The sequence below is a fragment of the Panthera uncia genome (assembly GCF_023721935.1).
Source record: "Panthera uncia isolate 11264 chromosome A1 unlocalized genomic scaffold, Puncia_PCG_1.0 HiC_scaffold_17, whole genome shotgun sequence".
In the NCBI taxonomy this organism is placed as follows: domain Eukaryota; kingdom Metazoa; phylum Chordata; class Mammalia; order Carnivora; family Felidae; genus Panthera; species Panthera uncia.
This window is the reverse complement of record NW_026057577.1, coordinates 55,040,172-55,060,331: the sequence shown is the minus strand read 5'-3', so window position 1 is coordinate 55,060,331 and position 20,160 is coordinate 55,040,172. Positions and strand designations below refer to the sequence as shown.

Genomic DNA, 20,160 nt, shown 5'->3' with positions numbered 1-20,160 from the left:
CCTAGCAACAGTCTTATGTGCGCCACCTGGTTTTATCTGTCTGTGGCAAGTGGACCACTCAACGGGCCAAAATACATAGTTGGCAGATTGGAGGCTTACTAACTAGCCCACAGACATCCACAATAAAAATGAAGCCTTCCGTTGGTCCTCCTACTGGTCTTCCCCATCAAACCTTCATTGTTGCCTTACATGGGAACTCCCAGGAGGTATACATTATTCTGGATTTGCCTCCATCATAAGGGCACTTATCCCAATGGTGGCTGTTCATGCCAGTGAATAAATGATTAAGAATCTCTCTCTGTAACTGGGAAAACTTGCTGATTCCACCAGTAAGGCAGTAGCAGTCCAACAACGATCACTTGACTTGTTGGCTAAAATAGTTTTGGATAATTGCATAGACCTTGATTACTTACTTGCCAAACAAGATGTTTATGAAATAGCAAACACCACAGGTTGCACCTAAATTCCTCTGGAGAAGTAAAATCCCAAGTCCATAAAATTACAGAACAAGCATACTGACTACAACAAATTCCACCTGACCATCTATGGCCCTTTGATCTCTTTAGCTGGCTATCTTCAGGTCTGGGCTCCTGGTTTAGAACTAATATACAAACTAGGGTCATTATTCTTATTTATTTTGTAAAATCATTTTTAGATTATATACTGTAGCCTACCAAACCTTTGTAGAAATGGTATACTCCAAAGAGTGATGCTGGTTCCGCATTTCAAGACGATCTCCAACAGATACAACCTAATAAGATACAGACTTTAAATGGGAAATGCCCGAGAGTTCTCCCTCCTACCTCTAGTCACTCAAAAGTGGCCTCAAAGGTTTCCAATCTGCAGACATGACACCCAGAAAAGGTCCTTCCTGGCAGTGATGGACAAAAATGACTCTAATAAGGAAGAAATGGCCCAACTCTTGATCAGCAATGCTTTTAAAGAAAATTCTTTATCAAATGGGGGAAATGTGAAAATACATTAAGGAAACCTAAAGTAAAATTGGAGTTGGGAAGTCATGGAGAGAGGACTCTCACAAACTCATCACTCATCATAGCTTGCACAGTCCAGCAGGAAGACAGAAGATGGCCTTTTGCTGTCAAAAGTAAGCTGCCTTCCCCTGCAGCCAATGAGAAGCCACCACCACTTCAAACTCTCATTTGCCCCAATGAACTTTTGTAGAAAATAACCCCTCCCAACTTCCTCCTTTCCTTTATAAATGGAAGCTCTTCTCTGTTCTCTGGACTTGCCTATGGTTCCCCATGGTTTGTCACAAACTGCAATTTCTCTGCTATTCTTGAATAAACTCAATTTTGCTGGCTGAATTACTTACCTTTTTCTTTTAGAAAATTGACAGTCCTTTAAAGTTCATTCATAGACTAGTATACTTGGGTTGCTTACACTAGATACCAATGTACCTGTTATGATTTGGGTCTAACTGGAAAACTGTTAATTTGGAAGATATGCACGCCAGATGTTGATTATAGATAGGTAAAATACAATCTTTTTTTGCACCAACAGAAAAGATTAAGATACAAAGGGGAGCAACCACTTCAGCATTCCTATATTCACTTTACACACTTCGTATATCCACTTTTGTGAATACGCCTGCAAGGATATTTTACAATAATTCTGTACAATATCACAAAAGATGAAAACATGCAAATTTCTTGTAGCCCTTTACATTTCTGAATGTGTTTACTTGTGCAAATGCAAATTTCTTGTAGCCCTTTACATTTCTAGTGTTTACTTGTTCAGAAATGGACATAGGCGCCTGGGTGGCTCAGTGGGTTAAGTATCGGACTCTTGATTTTGGCTCAGGTCACGATTTCATGTTCATGGGTTCAAGCCCTGCAATGGTCTCTGTGCTGTCAGCATGGAGCCTGCTTGGGATTTTCTTCCCCCCACCACCTCCGGCCTCTCCCCCACTTGCTCTCTCAAAAAAAAAAAGCGGGGGCGCCTGGGTGGCTCAGTCTGTCAAGTGTCCAACTTTGACTCAGGTCATGATCTCGTGGTCTGGTCTGTGAGTTCGAGCCCCGCGTCGGGCTCTGTGCTGGCAGCTCAGAGCCTGGAGCTTGTTTCAGATTCTGTGTCTCCCCTCTCTCTGACCCTCCCCCGTTCATGCTCTGTCTCTCTGTTTCAAAAATAAATAAACGTTAAAAAAAATTTTTTTATATAAAAAAAAAGGACATAGACGCATTTACTACCATACAAATGAATATCCATTTTGATAAACATGCAAATATCCATTTACAAATGTATTTAACAGCATAATAGTTGGGAATATATATAGTAATAAACAGCAACTAGTTAAACTAATGTCATTTATTAAGTTAGTATAAATATGCATCCAAAATCATGATTATTAAGGATGGCCAACTAGGATTCACACTCAGGAACTGTCTGCTTGCTCACCCTGAACTAGCATGAATCACCATAGTGGCACAAACTACATGGTTCTTGAACAGTCCTGACAGGAACATTGAGAAGCTAATATGATCAATTAGTATTCAAAACATGAAAAAAAAATGCATTTAAAGGAACAACCAGTTATGGTTAAATTGGAAAGGCAAAGAGACTTGAAGAGTAGCTTTATTTCTAAACTTGCATTTAGGGGACATGCTGAATGTCACAAACACAGTAACAAGTCATAAAAGATCTATCAATTTATATTATTTTATTTATTTATTTTTAAAAAGTTTATTTTGCGGGGCGCCTGGGTGGCGCAGTCGGTTAAGCGTCCGACTTCAGCCAGGTCACGATCTCACGGTCCATGAGTTTGAGCCCCGCGTCGGGCTCTGGGCTGATGGCTCGGAGCCTGGAGCCTGTTCCCGATTCTGTGTCTCCCTCTCTCTCTGTCCCTCCCCCGTTCATGCTCTGTCTCTCTCTGTCCCAAAAATAAAATAAACGTTGAAAAAAAAAAATTAAAAAAAAAAAAAAGTTTATTTTGCGAGAGTGAGAGCGAGACAGAGGCAGAGAGAGGGAGAGAGGGAGGTGGGGGAGGGGGAGGGGGAGGGAGGGAGGGAGGGAGGGAGGGAGGGAGAGAGAGAGAGAGAGAGAGAGAGAGAGAATGTCCCACGCAGGCTCTGAGCTGTCAGCACAGAGTCCAAAGTGGGGTTTGATCTCACCAACTGTGTGTTGTGTTCATGACCTGAGCGGCAACCAAGAGGCCAGAGGCTTAACAGCTTAACCCACGGAGCCACCCAGGTGCTACTATATTATTTTAAGTGTGACAAGATTCATTACATAGCTTACATGATAACTTCCTATAAGGAGATCAGCAAATAAGGACAATCCTTTTTTCTTTAAAATTCCAAATAGCTATTGTTTTAACTAAAAAGACCTGGGGCAAGTGGCCTACAGAGATGCAGGATTAGAAAACAGGATTAAAGAAGAGAGTTTGTCATTGCCAGTCTGTCATTTACCTTCTCTTAAATAGTATTCAGCTATTAAAGTTACATGTGTACCTTTCTTACCTTGTTTTCTGTTATAATCTCCTTAAAGGAAAAGCCCCCATGCCCCTCTTTTTTAACTTTTTACTATTTTAAAATCACCCAGTCATAGTATCCTGCACATTGTATGTTTGTTAAATTAAATTATTAACTGGAAGATGGGATATAATACCTGAATTATATGGAATGAATGCCTTATATATGCTGAGCACTATTTTAGGGACTAAGGATAGAAAATAGTTATGAAAAAAAATGGATGAAAAAAAATTTTAATTCCTGTCCCCACAGAACTCACCTTCTAGTGGAAAAAAATAATATATTCAGTCTAATACATCCATTTAAACATTTATCATGTACTATGCCCTTGAATAGAAATAATATGTTTGGTGTTCAACGATGGGATTTTCATACATGTTAAATGATTTCTCAGAATGCCCCTTCTCCCACTCCTATAGTTACAAACAGACTACTACAGTGAAACAACTTCCTACTGAATAAAGTGGGAACCTCAGAGATGTAAGTGATTATGGTTGCAACCACACAAAACTTAGAAATGCTAAAATATGATAAAAAGTTCAATTTCAATATAAACATATTCTATGCTCTCATGATTCTAAGTTGCATTATGAAGTAGATTTCTCAAATTCACAATCATTCCCTTAAGACTAATGTCCTTTTAAAATTCAGAGCTTAAGGGGCCTCTGGGTGGCTCAGTTGGTAGAGCAACCGATTCTTAATTTCAGCTCAGGTCATGATCCCAAGGCTGTGGGGTCCGGCTGAGCACTGAGTGTGGAGCCTGCTTGGGATTCTCTCTCTCTCTCTCTCTCTCTCTCTCTCTCTCTCTTCCCCACTTCCCCCCTAGCTCGCCCTCCCTCTCTCTAAAATAAAAATAAAATGAAAATAAAACCTAGAGCTTTAAAGAATCAAATATTACATCTAACCATATGTATTAGGTAATCAAAAGGGAAAACAAAACTTAATTGCTATAGTATTCAAAATTCTAAAGACATAATTTAGTAATTCAATAAAGAGGAAAATATGCTACATGGGTTTTTTTCTCTTTTGAATGACAACCTTGGGATTTTGTGTTAATTAACAGGTTGCCAAAGTATTTTCTAAAGCGTTATCTCAAGGTTTTATTCATCTGAATGGCTGTTAATAATGATTATTTGATTTTACAATGGAAAAACAATCTGTAACCTATTTACAACAGACTCAGCATCTATAAGCATCAGGCAAATGAAAAGATACCACAGGTCCTTCTCAGACAATTCCTATCATTCTGGTTTTCCCCAAAGATCCCAGTTAGTTGGCCTCTATCCTACCAGAGTTATTTCTGGCCACTGTGCCTTTTCCCCTAGACTCAAAATTTCACTCCCATCCTCAGTCCCTGAAGGGCGCAGGTACTCTAAGGTTTAGTAACGAATTTTGTTGTTGGCAATCATTAGGAAATTGACAAGACGTAAAGAACTGAAGCTACAAAATTAAAGATCTCACAATAAAAATTATCCTTATAATTTATGTAAAAACAGACCAAGATCTATTATATCTTCTTTTGGTCTTCCTAATTCTAGCCTTAGGAAAAAAAATTTTTTTTTTTAAATTTTAGAGAGAGAACGCGTGTAAACAAAGGAAAGGGGGGGGGGGGGGGGGAGGGAGAGAGGGAGAGAGAGAGGGAGAGAATGAATCTTGAGTAGGCTCCACCCTCAGTACCAGCCCAACCGGGGAGGAGGGGTGGGTGGCTGGATCCCATAAGCCTGGGATCAATCAGTACCTGAGCCAAAAGCATGAGGCGGGGACACTCAACAGACTGAGCCACCCAGGCACCCCTTCAATTCTAGTCCTATTTTGTCTAATCTCTTATTATTCAACAAGACTACTGCATTTTGGTTTTTCTCGTAAAATTTCTACTCTACAACCTTCCCTACGTCCCAGACAGAGATAGGTCCGTAGAGATGGTTAACCTAGCTTTCAGGAAGATACTTATTTAAAACTTAAACTCCAGGCTATCATTTCACATTCTCATTTTACTTTTAAAATTCCACAAACATCATTTATTCTTTGATATCTTCAACTTACTTTCCACAAAAAGGACACTCTGTAAATCTAATAATGCGAAGTACTTGGTCACGTTAGAAGTGACTGAAAATTCTTCCTTTCAAAGGCGGGAAACGTCAAGCGCTAAGTTTAACTTCTCAAGAGCGAGATGAAAGACCGTCAAAATTTGCAGGGGGGGTGGGGTTGGCAGAATGAAACCTCTTTCTCACTAGAAAGGTGGCAAACCCCTGGCCCGTGGCTGAAGCAGAAGAGCCCCGTACATCCCCACCCAGGAAAGCGGCTCGATACTCCCCGGCTTCCAGGAAACCGCCATGGAAGGCAGGCCCGGCATCCTCAGCGGAGAGTTATCTCACGTCCGGGCCTGCAAGCTCAGCAGGTTCGTCATAAACACTCTAGGCAGAGATAGAATCGTGGCCGAGGAGGTGGGTCACACAACTGTCAAACGAAGCCCTCCCACCACTCCACTGGTCCCTAAGGATACGAGCCTTGCTGGCGCGGAACACTCACCCGTTACCTCAGGATCGTGACTACAACTCCCAGGCGACTGAACGGCCCAAGGAGCAGCGTCTTTCCCAGAATGCAACAGAACGGAGACCTCACCCCTTCTCCTTTCTCCGCTCCTCCCACTTTTCTACCCGGCGTCACTCGGGAGAACCGGAGGTAGGGTGCGGGAGGGGACCTCCAGCCCTCGGCGTGATTCGTCAGACGTTGGGAGGGGGACGGGGCGGGGAGCAGGGGGAGAATGGGAGGACGAAGGGGAGGGGAAAGGGGAGGGGAGGGTAAATAGTGGGCCAGGCAGGAAGATGGCGGCGGTAGCGGAGGTGTGAGTGGACCTGTGTCTCTGCAACTGGATTTTCTTTCCCCTTCTTTCCTTTTCCTTCTACGAGATTGGCATTGAGGGGGCTGAGTTCGGGTGGTGGCGCCGGGCGCAGCGCAGGGGTCACGGCGACGGCGGCTGCTGACGGCTGGAAGGGCAGGCTTCCTTCGCCGCTTGTCCTCCTTCCCCGGTCCGCTCGGTGTCAGGCGCGGCGGCGGCGGCGCAGCGGCCGGACTTCGTGCTTCCTCCAGCTCCCCCCGGCGCCGGAGCGGGCACTCTTCCCTTCGCCATCTCCCGACCCTTCACCCCGGCTACTGGGCGCCTCCTCCGGCGCAGCTCAGGGAGCGGGGGCCGGTCTCCCGCTCGGCTGTCGCGCCTCCATGTCGGATAACCAGAGCTGGAACTCGTCGGGCTCGGAGGAGGATCCAGAGACGGAGTCCGGGCCGCCTGTGGAGCGCTGCGGAGTCCTCAGCAAGGTGAGCAGCCCGCGCGTCCGAGGGCCTCCTGCTCAGACTTCACCTGCTGTGAGGCAAGCCGCTGAGGGGATGGGGTGGGGTTGGGCGGGAGTGGTGGACTGTCCCGGGGCGGGGGCTGCGGAATGTGCCTGGGTGCGGGGCTGAGTACTGCTGCAGGAGTGCCCGGGCCGGGGTGAGGGTGGGGGTGGGAGGGAGAAGGGGACTGTCCTGCTCTCCTACCCTGGGGCTCGGCGGCGGTGGCCAAAGACCGGAGAAAACGCGTCCCAGCCCCGAATTCAGTTTGGGAGCGGCATGCGTATCGTGACTTGGGACTCAGAGCGGCATCTGTCCTGGCCATAGGAGCCCGGGTTGGGCAACAGCAGTGTTCGAATGCCTGGGTTTGGGAGCAGTGCAGATCGGACCTCGCAAACGAGGTTAGTTCGGAGATGGAGAGCAGGGTTGGAGGATTCGCTGAACGCGGCTGTGTAGACAGTTGCCGGAGCAACTGGATATGGTGCGGAAAACTGAGGCGGTAAACTATGCCAAGTTAGATACAGTGAGAGATCTCAGGGAAGGTGACTTTTGTACTTTTCCCCTCATCCTATTCCCCAGTTCAGAAAAGAGCTGTCGACTCGGCACGTGATAGGTACAAGAACTAGTCCAAGTAACTTGGAACAAGTCAGAATAGAGGCCAACCTTTATTTAGTCCAGGAAGAACACTGTTAATAATAAAATATTATTGCAGTCAAAGGGCCAGAGTAAGGAAAACACATCTTACCTTTCCTGAAAATTTTAAATACCGTCTTTCAAAATTTTAGCAAAGCATATCAGTTGTAGGACTGTAAGGCCAGTTAATTAAATTCGATCAGGCCCTTTTTGAGATGTTTGATTTTTTTCTTTTGGTAATATATGGGTGTTTGCTTGTTTATTCGTTCAAAGTTTTGCTTAATAAGATACATATTGCCTTTATTACTTCCTTCTCTCTTCCTGTTAAAGTTTTAGAAATGGCCAGTCCCTCAGCAAGCTGGTCATAAGATACAAGATCATGTGCAGCCTACTGGCTATTAAGAAACCATGCTGCTTCCAGTATACATACTTTGGCTAAGCATTTGGACATTTCTGTGGACTTGTTTCATATTGGGTTTTTCTGTTGTCTTTAGAAGGCTGATGAGAAAGGCCTTAGGTAAGACAGGAGTCTGTTAGAACTAAGACTTGCCAAGTGTTAACTTTTATTTACATAGAAAAATCATGATGTGTGTTGATATTGTGATCATTGGAATTTCAGTGAAAGACTTTCATTGAAGTGAACCTCCCTAGGGTTTCTTTACATTAAATGTATCTCGTAATTTAGGAATCTCTTGAACACATTGTGTAGTAGATACACATTTTCAGGTGGAATTTCAGAAGGAATTTGCTTCTCAATTCTGGTAGATTCATCACTTTTCCCATTAAATGAGAAGCAGACTTCCAAATTAGTACTCTAGTAGTGGTATTTTATAAAACAGGCTGAACTTTTGACCTATTTGATACCACTGTTTTGGGGGGCGGGAGTAGTGACTGGTGAAAAGAGTCCCCAGTACTCTTGAGTATTCACTATATACAGAGCAGTATAGTACACATACCTTATGACAAAAAATGGAAGAGTATCTCTTTGATACTTAAATATGGACAAATGTATTTTTTTTATCACTTCTCTGGTACGTAAATAACTTTGGTATTGCTGTATATGTAGAATTAGCAGGAATATAGTTTTTGGTGTTTTTGTTAACAGCTATGAAGGAAATTTCCCTGAAATTTAGTATATGGTTGTATAAAATGATTTCTGGAAGCTTTTTAATCAGGAGTATTTTATATTGAATACATGTTTTAAAATGTAAAGTACTTCTATATTTTGATCCGTTTGTATTCACTTGGTAATTTACACAAGAGTTAGAACTCAGCAACTGTTCTTTTCCTTCAATTGAATAATGTAGGTAAGTCTCTAATTTGTATCGTTTCTTCCCTTCCAAAATTGAGTGGATTTGGAATGGACAGAGGGGATAAACTTATATTAGGAATATACCGGCCCTGGGGCGCCTGGGTGGCTCCGTCATTTGAGCCTCCGACATCTGCTCAGGTCTGATCTCATGGTTTGTGAGTTCGAGCCCCGCGTCAGGCTCTGTGCTGACAGCTCAGAGCCTGGAGCCTCTTCGAATTCTGTGTCTTTCTCTCTCTCTCTCTGCCCGCCCCCCCCACTTGTGCTCTCTCTCTGTCTCTCAAAAATAAATAAATAAATGTAAAAAAAATTTTTTTTTAAAGCAATATACCGGTCCTGGGGTGCCTGAGTGGTTCAGTCGGTTTAGTGTCTGACTTGGGCTTAGGTCATGATCTCATAGTCTGTGGGTTTAAGCCCCATGTCAGGCTCTGTGCTGACAGCTCAGAGCCTGGAGCCTGCTTCAGATTCTGTGTCACCCTCTCTCTCTGCTCTTCCCCCACTCATGCTCTGTCTCTCTGTGTCTCTCAAAAATAAATGTTTTAAAAATTAAAAAAAAAAGATATATACCAGTCAAAAGTTTTATTTTGTATATGGTAATTTAAAATACATGGAAATACCTATGAAGCATATTTTCTGTAGAATCACTTCTTAAGCACATAGGTTCCAAAAATACTGGATAGACAATAATTCTAGGTGGTTATAACAATATCAGGGTGGATCATTGATGAGAAAAGATTCATGCCTTAGTGGGAATTGAGAGCAACTAAGCCTGGATAAAATAAATCTCATCTAACTTATTATGAATTCTCTCAATCCTTCAAGGTTTACCTTATCTTCTGTTTCCCCACATACCAAACTGTTGGCTGAAATTCTATCCACCTTTAGAGTTTATCTCAAAAACTATTTTTACCATGAAGCCTTTCTTTATTTTGCCAACCATTTCAGATCTCCTTTCCTTGGGTTCCCATAGTTATTTTATTTGTAACTTGTTCTGACTCTTACTGTAAATGATTTTTTTTCCTCTTGAAATTGTGCTTGCTGAACTCTTGGGAACAGAAATCTTTGATTCTTCTGCTGTGTCTAGCATATTGCTTTGTCTTTGTTAGTTGGGGAAGAGTGAGGAGACGTTATGAGAAACCAAAAATCTACCTTCTAGTTGTGATAGTAGGAGCTAACGTTTAGGGCCTGAAGCTTATGTAATTTAATGGGTCCTCTATAAAAAAGTATAAAATTATGATACACAATTGTTGGGGCCCATTCTGTCACTCTGGAAGAGGTCTGTTCTAGTGAACTGCACTGAAGCTTAAGCTTCATTAGCTCTGCATAACTCTGTCTCCAACTGAGAAAATACTTTGTGCCTGGCAGTATTCTAAGCCTATTCTTGTTTAATCTTGACAACTTTAAGAGGTAAAGTTTGACAAAGAAACAGTAAGCAATTTGACCACAGTCACACCGTTACCAGCCCTCTGAGGGGCAGTAAGTGGAATGAGGCAGCGTTAAGGTATGCCAGTCTAAATAATTTGTATTACAGACAATGGGGAGTTGTCCACATAAGTTTTGGAGCGAGAGGTTCATTGAGATTAATATGTGAGATAAGTAAGCCTATGTGCTTAATAAGTAAAATTATGTAAGTTATGAAATAAATTGCAGAAGATATTAGAGGTAAGGTTCTTAAGCCTTCCTAAGAGCCTAGTAACCTGATAATCATTGTATTAATTGAAAATAGAGAAGAAGAGCCAAATGTAAGGGTTTTATATGAAGGAAAGATGAATAGGAGTTGATGACAGGCTATAGACATTGACAAGGAACAATATCTGTTAAAACTGTAGTAGAGGCATTCATGATTTTTTTCAGCCATTCAAATAATAGGGAAAGGAACTAAAGCACAGAAAAGTTAAATAACTTGTCAAAACTCATCACATAACTAATAGAATCTATCTGATTTTGTATATTCTGTTCTGTCCACATAGTACAGGAGCACTGAGCCAGGTTTGAATATGAATCAGGCTGCGCAAATACCAGTGTAGCCAAGGAAATAGAAACATAAGGAGGAAAATGCACCTTATAAGAGGAGATGAATTCAATTTTACATGTAACCATCATTATTTCAACTCATTGTGTAATTTAATGGTAAGTCACAGGGAATTAGAAATAAGGAAATGGTGATTAGAGAGCTCAGAGGAGAGAATGTATTAAATTGCCAACATAGATAAGCTCTTAGGGAGGGGTTGTAATGATGAACCTTAGAAGATTTAAGAGCTGAAATGTCTCAAACATACTGAGTAGGAAATAGAAAAGTAAAGATTTCTCAATGGGTAAAGAGCCTGAGCCAATGCAATATATTTTTAACAATCCATTTTGAATTAGTTTTTGGCAGATAGTTTTGGAATTAGATAGTTTTTGGAATTGTCTTTACATACATAAAACCCCCAGAGCATTAAAATATGCAAAATCAAGAATTCCCATAGAGGTTACATTTCCGCCTTTACAAGATTATTGATTGTGATCTGTACTGTGCATCAAGACTTTAGCAACACAGAAACCATTTGTAGGTACTAGAAACTGATAATCCAAGTATGTTTTTGAAAACTAGTTTTTTTAATACACAATATATTATTACTCTTGAATTTAAAAAGTAGATATTCAGAGAAACTTGGAAAATGAATGAACTTTTAAATATGTAGCATTGAGTTCTGTGGGGGAAACAGTAGAGTTGATACAGACGTTTAAAGATTAATGATCTTGTATTTTTACTTTGATGTGGTCATAAATATCATATATGTTTATATATTAGTAACTTACAACCAAAGTAGAATTTGGCCATGATTAGCTTCATACTTCTGTTGATTTACAAAGCTTCATGCAGTACTTGGTGTAAGAGAATGAGAGGCTATATAACCAGACTTTTCTGTTGAATATGTTAATTATGGCAGGGACAAAACAATCCAAGTCTCATGAAGTTGGTGAGGAGGGGAGGATGAAGCACACAAATGAAGAGCAGAATTTTTAACTGAAACAGTTTTATTCCTCAAATATTAAATGGAAGAGAATACAATATTTATTTGTAATTTTGTAAAAATTACTGAAAATCACATCTAGAAAATCTCAACTTTTCACTTTCTACAATCATTTTTTTAAACGTTTATTATTTTTGAGAGACAGCATAAGAGGGGGAGGGGTAGAGAGAGAGAGACACACACACACACACACACACACACACACACACACACAGAATCTGAAACAGGCTCTAGGCTCTGAGCTGTCAGCACAGAATATCCTGTTTTATGAAGTGCCAGTTCCAGTCTTTTGGCAATTTTTTTAAAGTTTAGTTGAGAAAGAGAGCACGTGAGTGGGGAAGGGGCAGAGAGAGAGAGAGAAAGAGAGAGAGAGAGAGAGAGAGAGAGAGAGAGAGAATCCCAAGCAGGCTCTGCAGAGAACCCAACACAGGGCTTGAACTCACGGATCGGAGATCATGACCTGAGCTGAGGTCTGACACTTAACTGACTGAGCCACCCAGGTGCCCCTATAATCATTTTGTTTATAATTAAGTTAGAGCTTTTCACATTTTGGTTTTAAATTAGATTGGTTGTTTCAGAAAGTTTGGATTTCTAAAATACTGACTTTTATATTTTGTTTTTCTTTTCCCTCGCACCCCATCCCCTTACCTCTAGTGGACAAACTACATTCATGGGTGGCAGGATCGTTGGGTAGTTTTGAAAAATAATACTCTGAGTTACTACAAATCTGAAGATGAGACAGAGTACGGCTGCAGAGGATCCATCTGTCTTAGCAAGGCTGTCATCACAGTAAGTTCCTATTCTTCATTCAACAAGTATTTATTGAGCATCAGCTACACACTAGGAACTTGTTTAGGTCCTAGGGATATATCTGTGAACAAAACAAGTAAAGATCTTTGCCTCTGTGGAGCACAAAGGCTAATACTTCTTTCCATAAAGTTATTTTACAGTGTTTATTACTAGATAATACTACTTTATAAAGACGGGTACTATATATCTAGTTGTTACAGCAAGCCCTTAAACAAGGGATGCAGAAAAAAAAAACATTTGAAGACTTCATATCTGATGAGATAATGACAGTTACATGGTAGGTTATTGAAAAAGGTAAAGCAGAAAACTAAAAAAAAATGTATCTTAACATTTTAAAATTTTAACTTAAAATATGCAAATTTATATTCATTTGCCAGCTTTTTGATGTAATGCTAACACCATCTCTTCAAATGTGAAATTGAGAGAAGTACTTGTAAATATATCCATAATGCATGATTTGCAATTTCCAGTTTTGATTTCTCTAAAGTGAGATAAATGCTTAAAGATAGTTTTGAAAGACCTAAGTATAGGATCTTCTGACTTTTTTATGTTTTCCTTAATATTTTACAGATGTCTCACCTTTGTCTAATTCAATACCTTTTTAAAGAATGACTCACCTTTATTGAGTCATTCTACTTAGTTTGCATTCAACTTAGTTTACATAGAAACAACGCTCTTTTTGCACTTGTATTCCATAGACTTACCTAATATTAATTAAGTTATGCAAGGATCACAAGTAAACTGGCATAAACAGGTTTGGGAACAACCAACTGATTTGTTAAACATAACTCAACCTGTGAGATCAGAAGTGCTTAAATATATTAAAAATAGCCTACAAGTTGAGAGTAGTCAGTATGCCATGGCATTATTTAATAAAAGTAAAAAAAAAGTGTTGGCTAAAACAGGACTGTTAAATGGAGGTCAGTTAAGGGAACTGTTGTCTTAAAATCCAGAAATGGGTATGTTAAAACTTAATGATAGATTATACTGATACTTTCAAAGAGAATTCACATTATGATAAAATTTATATTGCTTGTAAAAATAAAAAGTATACTTTGAATCTGTGTCGATTTCTAAATCTGACTCAGGTCAGAAATCTTAACAGTTTTTTTCTGGTTTTTTTTGGTACATTCTGCCCCTCATATATGTTCAAAGTTTGAAAACAAACTTAGTTGAGTGTTGAGTGGGAAAAACCTATAGAGGAATTGTTTGTAAGTATTAAGAATGAAACTACTACTCTCCATTTGTAGGGACAATTTTAAAGAAATATTTTGAACATATAAAAGCTCAGTATTTATTTTGACTTGTATGTTGTACATTATGGTGTATTTTGAAGTTGTTTCTAGTTTTGTATTTTGGGGTTTTATTTCCCTTGAGATAGATTATTGTATATGCTAGAGGACAGAACAGTGGATAGAAACGTGTTTTACAATCTTGAAATGTCCTTCCTCCAGTCTTCCTATCCTTCCTTCCTTTTGTATCTTGTCAGATGCTTATTAGCTACTACACTTTGGAAATAAGCTGTTGGTTGATGTGAAAATGGGGATGAATGAAACTTTATCTTTATTGTTTACTAAATAGTAGTATTCCTAGAGTACTATGCTTGTTTCTGTAGAGTTAAATATAGTTTTGAGTTATGAACTATGGTAATAGTGCATGGCTTATTGAAGGAAAAAAATTTTTAGTAAATAATTACATTGCATCTACTCAGAAAAAAAAAAAAAACCTGTTCTTTGTAGTTTTGTTGTTGTTTTTGTTATACCTATATTTGCCTACAGATCTTTCATTGTGGTATAGGGTCAAAGAAATGGGTGGGAAAATGAAACAATTTGAAAGAGATGAGGAAGGAATCTAGTGGTGTTCACTAAGCTAAATAGTGGTAGGGAAGGTTAAAAAGATGAATGAGGCAGCAAATTCTGAGTGGTAGTCTTAGAGACTGTAAAACAAGTGGTAAGGAGAAACACAAGCATTTATATTCCTGAACTCCTTCAACTTTCAGTCTTTTCCTTGACTGTGGGTTCACAGGTTCACTGTTCCATATATCAAGGAAGTTATAAAATACAACTGAATTCTATGAGTTTCTGACAATGAGGTTTACAAATAGAACATGTACTTGAGTTAAATAACAAAAATGTAATACTAATTATCTCTGTTAAATAGGTAGCCTTTGCTTTTCTTAAATATGGGCTATGATATATATCACTTCACCTCTGAAGACAAAAAATAAATGGCAGTGTTGAATTTGCTCACATGGCATCTTATAAAATAGACAGTATTCATATGTGGAGAAATCTGGACTTGAATCGTGACTTTGCTGTAACCTTAACATACTACTTATTGGTGAACCTACTATCTGAGCCCACCTTTTCTGATAGAACCTAATTTATTGTTAAATTCGCTCTTATTTTAGTTTAACAATGAAGTCATTCTTAATTATTTTAATCATGTTCTTTAGCTTTGTGATAATGAATTGAGTCAAATACTTTCAAGGAACAAAATATTTCCTGGGAGAATTTGTTACTTGGAAATAATTAATGTGAAGGGATTGAAAGCAGTGGGTAAGAAGAAAAGCAATACTTTTTTCACTTTATGAAAAATGAACTATCTGTTTGTAGAGTAAATGATTATAGAAAGATAAAGTTGAATTTCAGAATTATAATAGTTTATTTATAATTTATTTGCTTAAGATCCAGTCTGTGCTACAAAACTAGCCATGGGAGGTGTTCAATATACGTTAATTGTATTTCTTCAATCAAAAACAATGTTTATGGAATATTTAAACTGTTCTTTATTTTTAAAGTTCTGTTTTTAAATAAAACACTCCTGATAAAAAGATGTAATCTGTGGCATGAAAAAGTGAATGTTTCTCTTTGCTCTTAGTCCTGCACTCAAGGAATAAAGTTAAATTTCTGATGTTTTCTTCCAATAATTTGTATGCCCATACAAGCGTTTGTATGTTTATGTCCTTCATTTTTATTTACACAAATAGTATCATACTAAATCTATTGTTCTTTACCTTATTTTCTTTTAGTATGACTTGGACGTGTTTACTACATTCTCTTGAATTGTATGGATGTACCATATCTTGTTTATATGCCTCCTCCCTTTTTTTGGACATTTAGAACATATCTGATTTTTTACTGAATGACTACTGTAGGAACAAACTTATTTTAAAATTTCTTTATAGTTACTGTCAAATGGCTCTTTCAAAAGAGTACCACTTTTCACTCTTACCAATAATGTATGAGTGTCTCTATTTCCCCATACCCTGAAGTATTGAGGAAGTTAGGTTTTGGCAAATGTTAAAATATTTGTCAATCTACTAGATAAAAATAGTACCTTAATATTTTAAATTGCATTTTCTATTTATGAGATTGAGTACTTTGTTTATAGCTCATTTATATTTCTTTTTCCTCTTCCAATCATTTATTCATCTCTTGTTCTCTTTTTTTCCTTATTGATTTATAGAAGCTCTTGATAACATGATAATTGGCCATTTATCATATTTGTTGCAAATATTTTCCCCAATTTGTCATTTGTTTATTCTTACCTTGTTTTATAGTCTTCTATAGCCTTACAGAAATTATAATTTTTTACATACTCTTACTGACCTTTCCTTTATGGCTTCTGCATTTAGTTATGTTTAGATAGGTATTTCCTACTTCAGAGACTATATACAATATAATATGTAATTATATTTTCATGTAAAATTTATATTTGAGTTTTATTCCTGTGGGAGTTATTTTAAGCCTAAAGAGTGATAGGGGAATTTAGCTTTTTTATTTTTCGTCAAATGACTATGTATTCTAATGCCATTAATTGAATAATTCACCTTTTCTCCACTGGATTGAAATGTCACCTTCACTATAAATTCCCATGTGTATTTGCAGTTGTTTCTACACTCTCTTCTGTTCACTTGATTTGTGTATTCCTTCTCTTTGTACCATGTTTAAAATTATAATACTAATAGTTTGTCAACCAACAATTCATGATCCTTTCATGAAGATAAAAGAAGTGGTTTGTTTGTATTTACTGAGATAAGATATTTTGGGAATTAGGTAGGTAGAGATATTTGGTATAACGGAAATAGTAATGTCTTTAGAATTGGTTTGCCTAGGGTCTGTAGTCCCAGGTCTCACCTTAGGTATTTGCCTTTGTGTACCTGAAACTTTGTAGAACTTCTTTAATTACCAAATGAATGAAATTCCTATTACTCTTAGAGGTGGGTTATACGTAAGTTTATCCACCAATTTTATGGTTTAATATTTTCAGAAGGAAAACTGAAAGATAGTGAAAATGTTTATGGTTAGATTTTTAAAAATTAAAGCCAAATAGTTCTTAGGTACGTAGGGTTGGAAGAAAGTTGAAAGATTCTGGCAGAATTAAAGAAGCCAATAGAGATGTAAAAGCAAGGGAAGGAAGTGTTCAAAATTGAAGAAAACTATAAAACTAAACAAAAAATTTTAAGTGTTAAAGAGTAATTAGATCTAAAAAGTTTTTTTTTTAATGTTTACTTATTTTGAGAGAGAGAAAGAGAATATGCATGTACCAGTGGAGGAGGGGCAGAGAGAGAGGGAGAAAGAGAATCCCAAGCAGGCTCCATGCTCCACGCAGAGCCCAGTACGGGCCTCGATCTCATGACAGCAAGATCGCAACCTGAGCCAGCATCAAGAGTCGGACGCTTAACTGACTGAGCCACCCAGACTCCCTAAAAATTTTAAAATAAGAAATTATGATACAGAATAATGTTCAGCAAATTAGATATCACCAAAGATGAGTAGTGCCATAAACAATCATTCATTATACAAGGAACTCCAGATTAGTGAGAAATTAAGAAGTTGGCCTTTTATCAACTGTGTAATTTTGCTACATTGAACTGGTGGAAAGAGGAGGGTGTACGCAAGTATAAGCACGGGATAAAATATTAGTTGATAATTCTCATTCTAAGAACACTCACGTCTGAATTTCTAAAAGAAATTAGAATCTTAGATTATTAAGATAATAAGATATAAGATAATAATATAAGATAATAATAAGCTATTCAGTTCATTTGGAAATACTATCTTCTATCTTTAGATAACGAGTGTAACTCCTATAATGTAACTCAAATAATTCAAATATAATAGGAAATATTTAAAATGTTTGGTAAAAGGTTTTTGTAAGAAAAATATAAAAAAGTATATCTATTGAAATGTAGGCCCCAAAATGTCAAAATAATTTGCTCAGAATTATGTAATTACAGAATGTAATTTGTTTGCTAGGGTTACCATAACAGAATACCACAAACTGTGTGGCTTAAACAACAGATTTATTGTTTGACAGTTCTGGAGACTAGAAGTTGGATCAAGGTGTTATCAGGGTGGGTTCCTTCTGTTGCTTTTGCTTGTTTGTTGGCTATCTGGCATTCTGTTTCTTGTAGATGCAATTCTTCCATGTTTGCTTATATGTTCACATAGTGTTCTCTCTGTGGGCTTATTCATGTCCAAATTTCCCCTTTTTATAAGGACACCAGTCATAATGAATTAGGGGCCTAGTCTACTCCAGTGTGACATCATCCTAACTAATTACATCTCTGCTACCCTGTTTCTAAGTAAAGTTAGTTTCTAAGGTACGCAGGCCTCAGCATACATATCAAGCACACAATTCAACCCATAATACAAAATAATCTGAATTAAGACTGTAACACAAGTCTCCTGATTCCCATCTGGTGTTATTGTATCCCATGTCATGACATAGGAAAAAATGTATATGTGATGCATTTTATTTTGTGTAAGACTTGCAGGAACATGCCTGTTAAATATTTAAAAAGTAGCTCTTTAAATTTGTGACTTAGTATTAATGCCTTCTCTTAAATCTCTATAATAAATATAGTCTGTATTTTAGCCTTGAAGTTTCCATAAAGCAAGAAATATACAAAATTTTCTAGATTTCCGTGCTTAAAACAGCAAGGGGCTTGTTTTCCTAATTTTCCTGAAGGTCTTTTAAGCTTCACATACACCAGTTTTTATTTAGTATTTTTATTTACCATTATATCTTTTTATTTTTAATGTTTATTTTATTTTTGAGAGAGAGCGCAAGCTGGGGAGGGGCAGAGAGAGAGAGAGAGAGAGAGAGAGAAAGACAGATAAAGCAGGCTCCAGGCTCCGACCTGGCAGCACAGAGCCTGACATGGGGCTTGAATTCACAAACTGCGAGATCATGACCTGAGCCAAAGTCAGATGCTTAGCCAACTGAGCCACCCAGGTGCCTATTTAGCATTATATCTTAATTTCCAAAGTGCTTAACATACCGTTCATGGTCTCTGAAGTCACACCAGGGTTTACATTTGGCTCTTCTTACCACCAAAGTTACCTTTGGGTAGGTTACTGAATTGCTCTGAGTTTGACCTTCCTTACCTGATTAAAGATGAAGGGGGATAAGATCTAACTATGGGATGATTATGTGTATTAAACAAAATAACATAAAGGTGCTTGTCCAGTCTTGGCATAAAGAAGGCACCCAGATTTCTTTAAGTTTACTTTGTGAGATACTTATATTTAAAAGAAAGTCTGCAGTTTAAAAAAAAAAAAAAAAAAAGGAAAAGGAGAATCTGGCAAAGCCTTTATTAAGGGAGAAAAAGATGCAGGTGACTTATTTGAGTCAAGATATGTTTCACCTCCTATTTCAACATATTCTCATGCATTTCCTATGACCACTTTTCTTCCACCTACTGACTCTTTCTTTCTCTGTCTCTTCCTTTCTGTCTTTCTATAATACGTATATATAAACACGTTAAGTTTTTATATGCTTTCTGCATGTTCCTGATAGACTTTTTTCCCCTTGTTCTATTTATTATTGTTTTTTTAAGTCATGTCATGCCTTCTTAAAACTCAGATTTATTGAGGTGTAATTTACATCCAGTAAAATTCACCCCTTTTACGTATACAGTTATAGCTTTCATCAATGTATACAGTCATGTAATCACTATTACAATCAGGATATAGACAGTTTCCAACACCTCAGAAAGTTCTCTCCTACCCCTTTGTAGTCCATAGACTCCCCATCCCCACCCTCTGGAAATCACTGCTCTTGTAGTTTGGCCTTTCCCAGAATATTATATAAATGGGATCATACAGTAAGTATAAAGCTTTTGGTGTTTGTTTTTTTTACCATAATGCTATTGAGAGTCATCCATGCTGTTGCATGTATCCCTAACTTGTTCCTTTGTATTATTGAGTACTATTCCACTATGTAGATGCACACAGTTAATTATTCATTCACCACTGAGGGATATGTGTTTGTATCCAGATTTGGACTGCTATAAGCAGGCTGCTGTAAATATTCACTATTCACTATGCAGCTGTTTGTGTAAATATTTGCTTTTATTTCTCTTGGGTAGAAAACTGAGAATGGGATTGCTGGGTCATATGGTAAGTGTATGTTTAATTCTAAAAGAAACTGCCAAACTGTTTTTCAAAGTGGCAGTACCATTTTATATTCCTTCCAAGAATGCATGTGAATTCCAGTTGCTGAACATTTTTGTTGGCACTTATTTTTTACTTTTTGTTTTTTTATTTTAACCATTCTAGTAGCTATG

The 20,160-nt window shown here is 38.0% G+C and overlaps 2 protein-coding genes across 7 annotated transcripts in view; one reads left to right on the top strand and one right to left on the bottom strand.

Annotated features, from left to right (window-relative positions):
• Positions 1-6,086, bottom strand: part of POLK (DNA polymerase kappa) — a 73,240-nt gene extending 67,154 nt beyond the window's left edge. For 2 of the 3 annotated variants that reach the window (XM_049649648.1, XM_049649651.1), the window contains exon 1: positions 5,532-5,942. The gene's annotated coding sequence lies outside the window, so the exon portion shown is untranslated. Of the gene's footprint in view, positions 1-5,531; positions 5,943-6,017 lie in introns of those variants that run through there. The other variant, XM_049649649.1, reaches the window with a different exon arrangement.
• Position 6,087: 1 nt separating this feature from the next.
• CERT1 (ceramide transporter 1) overlaps positions 6,088-20,160 on the top strand; it is a 102,935-nt gene continuing 88,862 nt past the window's right edge. For 3 of the 4 annotated variants that reach the window (XR_007461773.1, XM_049649653.1, XM_049649652.1), the window contains exons 1-3: positions 6,088-6,170; positions 6,398-6,803; positions 12,429-12,563. Coding sequence is in view for 3 of the 4 variants with exons in the window: in XM_049649653.1 (XP_049505610.1) it covers positions 6,088-6,170; positions 6,398-6,803; positions 12,429-12,563 (624 nt within the window). In the remaining variant the exon portion in view is untranslated. Of the gene's footprint in view, positions 6,171-6,397; positions 6,804-10,731; positions 10,888-12,428; positions 12,564-20,160 lie in introns of those variants that run through there. The other variant, XM_049649654.1, reaches the window with a different exon arrangement.